At 36.4% G+C, this 7,254-nt stretch overlaps 1 protein-coding gene across 1 annotated transcript; it reads left to right on the top strand.

Moving 5' to 3' along the window:
• The first annotated feature begins 5,531 nt into the window (after window positions 1–5,531).
• LOC122607364 (leucine-rich repeat receptor protein kinase EMS1) lies at window positions 5,532–6,941 on the top strand. Its single transcript, XM_043780325.1, has one exon. It carries the CDS (start codon window positions 5,651–5,653, stop codon window positions 6,791–6,793), a length of 1,143 nt encoding a protein of 380 aa, XP_043636260.1. The 5' UTR covers window positions 5,532–5,650; the 3' UTR covers window positions 6,794–6,941.
• The last annotated feature ends 313 nt before the right edge of the window (window positions 6,942–7,254 follow it).

Below are 7,254 nucleotides of genomic sequence, written 5' to 3'. Positions count from 1 at the left end.
GCTCGTGAATCTTCAATGAATCCGCCTAAGAAAAATTTGCTTGGAGATTGAAGAACCCTTGTAGAACAGCTCCTAGAAAGATTTTTGATAAGTTGGGAATTAGGTCATGGTTTTCTATCTATACTCCTCCAAAATCTGATGCAAAAATCGTCCAAAACCTTCAGGCCCCGTGCAATCACTGCGGCGCAGTGGGTAAGTGATACACCCCACTGCGGCGGAGTCATCAGCCTTGACTAGAAACTCCGTTGACTTTCAAGGGACTGCGGCGCAGTGGCTTATGAATACCCTCACTGCGGTGCAGTTTGAATCCACGTCTTCAATTCTTGTTCTATTGACTGCGGCGCAGTCTCTCTTTTGCAATCCCCACTGCGGCGCAGTGGGGTTAGTTCACAATTTGGCCGTGGATATGGGCTGCGGCGCAGTGGACAAGGTACGTCTGACTGCGGCGCAGGCATAAACATATGTACAAACATCTTCTTTCGACCTTGAAACTTGCTGAACCTTGCCATCTCTTTCACTTGAAACAACTCTCAGTATTACAAATCAACTTCTGGGCCAATAAGTCTTCCGAAAATGTACCAAATGAACGCGTAACCTGTTTAGAGCCTGAAAATACTAACAAACACCATAAACGCGCCAAATGCACATAAAATCGACGAAATCTAAAATATCATAAGCAGAGGGATACCTGAACTCTCCACTGCCTCCTTAGATTTCCTCGCCTTCTTTGTTGAAGAAGAGACACTAGTCCGCCTCGAGGAATTCTTCTTCCTACTTATCAAGCGCCCAGCAACGGTACCCTGCTCATCATCGGGTTGATCATTTCGTTCCCCACTAGAAGGGCAGTCAGAGATGTCAACAATAGGAGGACCGGCTAAAACAGCCTCGCGGGAAATTGCCTCGCCCGCCTGGCATATGGCCTCTAGCCCCACTCGATCACTAGCCTGTGGGTCACTACCACCACCGGAGGTCCCTGACCCCGAAGCATCCAGAGAAGGTGTAGGCTTCACAATCAACTTAGCAAGAAATGATTGCCTATTTATCATCTGCTTGAAGGCCATCCTACAACAATATAACGTACGGGAATGAACAAGGGGAGCCAGAGCAGAAAATAAATCTAAAAAAAAGGGAAATAAAGGATCTATGAAAGCAAAAACAAGAGAGATCTATATGCAGGACACCGATAAAAAAGAAGGTAGAAAAGATCAATGAAGGCTGCGTATACTCAGGAATTACTCACAATTAGGGTTTTAGGAATAATAGATTCAGATCAAAACAAAAAAACGAAATGAATCGAGTTAGAGTTACATAACTTGAGAAACAAAGCAGTCGTATGGAGAAAAGCGATGGGAAACTCGTCCAAAGTTACGGCCGCCAGAAAAAGGTATTATCTCCCCTATTTTATTTAAAATATTTCTATATGTGAGTATTTTGGCAAAAAAAAAATAATAAAAAATAAAAATAAAAAGAGAGAGGGAGACCCATTGAATTCGTATAACAAAAAATGTATCCCATGGTTGTCGGCCCAATAAGCGAAGGTTGTTTGGTTGGCCTCCGTTAAGGGAGAACTACCGAAGAGGAATTAGTAATTGAGTCTAATGCGACATTCTAAACGATAGAACCTCCCAACAGACTGGGGGCTTGATTATATACCCATACGGAACTTTAGCTCCGTACTGGAAGCAGAAACAGAGAACGAAGTCATCTTCGTACAGGTAAAGCCATAACGGAGCTTTGCCTCCGCTTAACATAGTTACCCCGGAGCCCCGAAGGTAACGAATACCGAGCTTCGAGGAAATATATAAGAAAGATCGATAAAGACCTTCTTCACAATTATCCTATTAAACATATATCGAAGATCTGATATACTCGGACACGGTTTGGTAACAAAATTACTACAAATCTCCTCAAGAAGGAAACAAGATATTCACAAAGGAGAAAGAGATTTACCCTAATTCTCTTACCCTCCTCTCCAAGAAATCGACCCTCTATATAAATAGAGGAGGAAGCCTCACGGCACAGGATCATATTCATTCACAATATACGAAACCCTCACACAAGTTTATTCGACCTACGAATAAACCCTAAGTCGAACGAATCGGCTTAGACAAAAAACCATCCGGCGTAAAGCGGTCTTCCGACCCTCTGACCGTAAGGGAATCGCCGGTCAACACCCATAACCCAACTCACACCTCCGGTTGAGCCATAGTGCGATTATTTGCTCAAACAATAATTGTATAAGTTTATCTTGGAATCCTTGCTTTTTTTGGTAGAAATAAAGGGAGAAGGAGTAGTAGAAGAACTTGAGCCATATCTAGCTTCACAAACCTTATACAATCTTTCAAAATTCGCATTAAACTCACTTTTTGACGTCATGGAAAAGTTTATATCCTTATCATAACACTCCAAACTATCATTTATTTTTTCAATAAGTGCCTCAACGCCACTAACATTTAAAGTGGGGATCATTGCGGCGGCACAAGCAAAAATTGGTGGTATTTCCATAAAATGTTTTCTCATTTTTTCTCTCATGAGTTTCAACATGCCTTCAAATACACCATCATCCATACACTCAAATTCTACCAATTTTCACCAATTTCATAAATTTGATAAAGCACCAAATGACTAGTAGAATAATAAACCCCCCAAAACCAAAACTGTGACATTTTTAAACACTTGAAGTAAATCTACTAAAGTTTGAATAATTTCCCAATAGTTAAACTTAGAAAATGCCAAACGGTTGTCAACTAGATCATCATGAAAATGTTTCAAAGTAATTTTTTGATGTAAAGCACATTCAAACATTGTAAGAGTGGAATTCCATCTAGTAGAACATTCCCAATGAGGTGACAAATATATCGAATCGGTTTCTTTACACAATTTGATATACTTCTTATGTCTAGTCTTACCCCCTAAAAATACCTCCTTTAACATCTTAACAAAGTCTTTCTTAATGGTTTCAATGGTAGCGTGACCCAAACCACTTTGCACAACCAAGTTAAGAATATGTGCAACACATCGACCATGATAAAAAAAAATACCATCACAAATAGGAGCATATTATTTGAATATTTTATCAAATAATATTCAAAAAAAATTTTGCTCAATTTTATAGTATGCAAATACTTCCCGTAACTTATAGTATAGATTTTCACCGGTATGAGGTTCCTCAAAATTTTCAAAAGCAATTGTGTGTTTCATCATTTGCCAAGTACTAGGATCTATACAATGCGCCGTAACACATATGTAAGAACCGGGCAAACCATGAGGAGCATTCCAAACATCGGTTGTCAAATTTAAACTACCCTTTAAATTTTCAAAATCCGTTTTAAGTAGTTTTTTAGCCAATTTCCAATTTTTCATACATGTACGTTTTAATGTAGAGCGAGTTAGAGTAGTGTACCTTGGTTGCATTAACGTTTGAAATGTGGAAGTTACCTCCAGATTGTCCCAATGGTTGAATGGCCAAGCTTTTTTAATGGTCAAGTTGGAAAGTCCTTCACGAACCGCCTCCGTCGAATAATGAAAAATAGTGCCATCATTTCCTAATGTTTGTTGACCTTGTGAGGTGGTACCCCCATCTTGTGCTTTTTTCACCGCACAATGAAGTTTAACATGTTTGTCCAAAGTCGAGTTTGCACCTTTAAAAAGATTGTGACAATAATTACACCGAGCCTTAACAACACCATTCGACCACTTAACCAATTCAAAGTGTTGAAATACGGGAGCCGTTCTTTTATGATCTGTTATTATTTCCACCACCGTTGCCACCTCACTTGTGGAACCAATACCGGTAGATTGTGTTTGTGAAGCAGAATTAGACTCCATTTTGTGAGAGATATATTATATATAGTGTATATATAAAATATATATAGTGTATATAATATATATATATATATGTGAAAAGTTATTTTGAGAACCCTTTTTTTTGCGAGAACCTTTGAGAACTTTTCAAATGAAGTCCAACCGATAATTATTCTTTACATGAAATATGTTTTTTGATTGTTTTTCGAATAACTTATGTGTAATTTTGAAGTTTATAATTGCGTGGAGGCATGGATTATCATCCGTTACACAATTATGTGGAGATTTGGATTATTGATCACATGTGCACGAATATTGCTATGATTACATGTGATCAACTTGCATACATGTGATCATAGCAATATTCGTGCACATGTGATCAAAAATCCAAATCTTCACATAATTGTATAACGGATGATAATCCATGCTCCACACGATTATAAACTTCAAAATTACACATAAGCTATTCAGAAAACAATCAAAAAAACAATTTTCATGTAAAAAACAATCATCGGTTGGCCTTGATTGGAAAAGTTCTCAAAGGTTCTCGCAAAAAAAGGGTTCTCAAAATAATTTTACCAACATATATATAGTGTATATATATTTTGTGATATATAAATATAAAAATATGTAGAGATATAATGATTTTGGTAAGAGATTTATGAATACATAGTGTTTTGTAAGATATATGGAGTGTTTGTAAGTGATAAAATGTGTAAAAATAAGCCTAAATGATGCTACATATATATACTAGTTGTATAATGGCAAAATGGTAATTATTGGGTGAATCTAATGGCTCCTAACGGTCAAAAAGGACCAAAAGTGGCAGATTCTAACGGCTAGTAACGACTAGTTTGACTGGGTCGGTTCTTGGGACCGGTTCTTGGGATTGGTTCTTGGAACCGGTTCTTTGAAAAAAATGTGGAACCGGTCCCTAACTGCCAGTTCTTGAGGAACCGGGACCGGTTCCAATCAGTTCCGGTTCTTGGTTTTTTTAACCGTTTTTTGCCCACGTCTCGCCTAGAATGTGTCTAATAAAAAAGAGTTAGACATATGTCAAAATCAATGACAAGGGTTAAAAAAAAATAACGCGTGGATCATTTGTCAACAAAATGGCTTATGATTAGACATAATGCCATAATCTCTATGTTTATATATCATAATTCATACAATCATACTATTTAATGGCTTATGATTAGGCATAATGTCATAATCTCTATGTTTATATATATCACAAGTCATAGTCATACTATTTCCATTCTATACTAAGTGTCCAATTTTGATTTATTAAGTTTTTTTTATAAACTTTAACTATAAATATCTTTATTTATATTATATAATAATTGAAGAAAATTATATCAATGAAAAATATAATTAAAACTCAATCCTTTTATATATTTTATATAAAGTTTTAGATAACACAAACTAAAAGTTTATTTTCAAAAATGAAAATAGAAAGATTTTAAAAATCAAAATTTTTAATATGAAACGGAAAAAACATTTTGATAATGATTTGTTTCACAGCATACATATATTTCACTAACATGATTAACAATGAGTTATTATACAACTTATTGTATTACCCTCTAGGAAAATAAATAGTGTATTTTTCCTTGTGGAATATCTTAAATTTTGTGAAAATGAAATCACCGTGTACTACAATCCCAAATTAGTCTAAATCACAAATTCTCAATCATGATTTGTCCTCTATTTCACCCGTTGACTCATTCTTCTTGCTTTTCTCCCCGTCAATGGCGGCTCACTTTCTGTTACTTTTCCCATCCAACTCACACCCATTTCACTCCCTCTCCAAAACCCATCAATATTTTTCTTTCTAATATCTCATATGGTCATGGATCCAGTCCTTCAAGCCATCATAGGTGCCACCGCCAGCTTCATCTTCATCACCCTTATATGCTCCTTTATCTACTGCATATGTCACACAAAAAAGAAAACAACTCATGACCCAGAATCCAGACATCGTACTAGAGCAATCCGAACAGCCCCGAATCTCGGTATGTCAACTTCTTTTATTAGCGTAGCGGAAAGCCAACTGTTTGATCCATCTTTGAATCAAATTGATATGTCTGACTTAGTCAAAGCAACCCGAAACTTCTCCCCTGATTTAATTGTAGGCGATGGAAGTTTCGGGTTGGTTTATAAAGCCGATCTCCCTTGGGGCGTCACCGTAGCTGTTAAAAAGCTCGGCGCTGACGCCTTTCAAGGGTATAGAGAATTTCGGGCTGAGATGGAGACACTTGGCAAGATCAGAAAACATGATAACATTGTGAAATTTTATGGATATTGTGCTACGGGTTCTGATAGGATTTTGATTTATGAATTTATCGCAAATGGGAGCTTAGACCAATGGCTTTACGACATGTCGTCCGCTAATAACGAATCCTTAACCGTACGGACACGGTTGTCTTGGAAAACTAGAGTTAAAATTATTAAAGGGGTAGCAAAAGGGCTAGCATTTATGCATAATTTGGATACGCCTATAATTCATAGAGATATAAAAGCAAGTAATGTGTTATTAGATGAGGAATTTGAGGCTCATATAGCGGATTTTGGGCTAGCCCGAAGGATTGAGGATTCACATTCTCATGTATCGACTCAAGTAGCAGGGACAATGGGGTATATGCCCCCAGAGTATTTCTATGGGGCTCCTGCAGCTACTGTTATGGGAGATGTTTATAGTTTTGGGATACTAATGTTTGAGATTGTGACTTCTAAGCGTCCGAATTGGCCAATGAAAGACGATGGAAAAGAGATTCGATTAGTTGAATGGGCTGCGAAAATGGTATCACAAAATCGAGAAATGGAAATGGTAGATGTTGGAATGTCGAAAGATGAAGTAAACGAAAATGAGGTTTTGGAGTTCATCAAAATCGCAACGTTTTGTACTACTGAATCGAATAAATTGCGACCAAGTATGAATGAAGTTGTCAAGTTACTGGATCAAATTGAGAATGAAGCTACAGTCTAGTAATTTTATCATGTTTTTTTTAATGTGCTTAGTATTTCATGATGTGAAGGTGCATTCATTTTTTGGGCCTTTTAATTGTCAGTTCATCATGAAAGAAACGATTGTAATTAGATAGTATATAGTGTAAAGAATAATATTCCTGAAAGAATATCCAACTCAAATTATATGATAACATTTATACTCCGTATTTATAAATTTTTTAATTTCTAGAAAAACATTTTTTTTTAAACGGTAAGAACTAGTAAGTTTATAAGTTCACATGTTTTAAAATTCCTTTGACATGTTAAACGTTATATAAATGTATGATGTAAAAGAAATATTTTTTCAAAAACTTCAAACCAACCTTGTGTGAACTTGATGAATTTGTTCACATTTGCGTTCACATGTTAACAAACTATTATAAATAACGATTTGAAAAAAACTTCTCCTTTACCACATACGTTTTTATAACGTTTTGCATG

This window comes from Erigeron canadensis, chromosome 7 (genome assembly GCF_010389155.1).
Source record: "Erigeron canadensis isolate Cc75 chromosome 7, C_canadensis_v1, whole genome shotgun sequence".
NCBI classification, from domain to species: Eukaryota; Viridiplantae; Streptophyta; class Magnoliopsida; order Asterales; family Asteraceae; genus Erigeron; species Erigeron canadensis.
The sequence above is the reverse complement of the archived record's forward strand: the minus strand, read 5'-3'. Positions and strand labels throughout refer to the sequence as shown.

Bases quoted from the DNA above. Each gene is read 5' to 3' on its own strand.
- LOC122607364 (XM_043780325.1), top strand. From the start codon at position 5,651: ATGGTCATGGATCCAGTCCTTCAAGCCATCATAGGTGCCACCGCCAGC.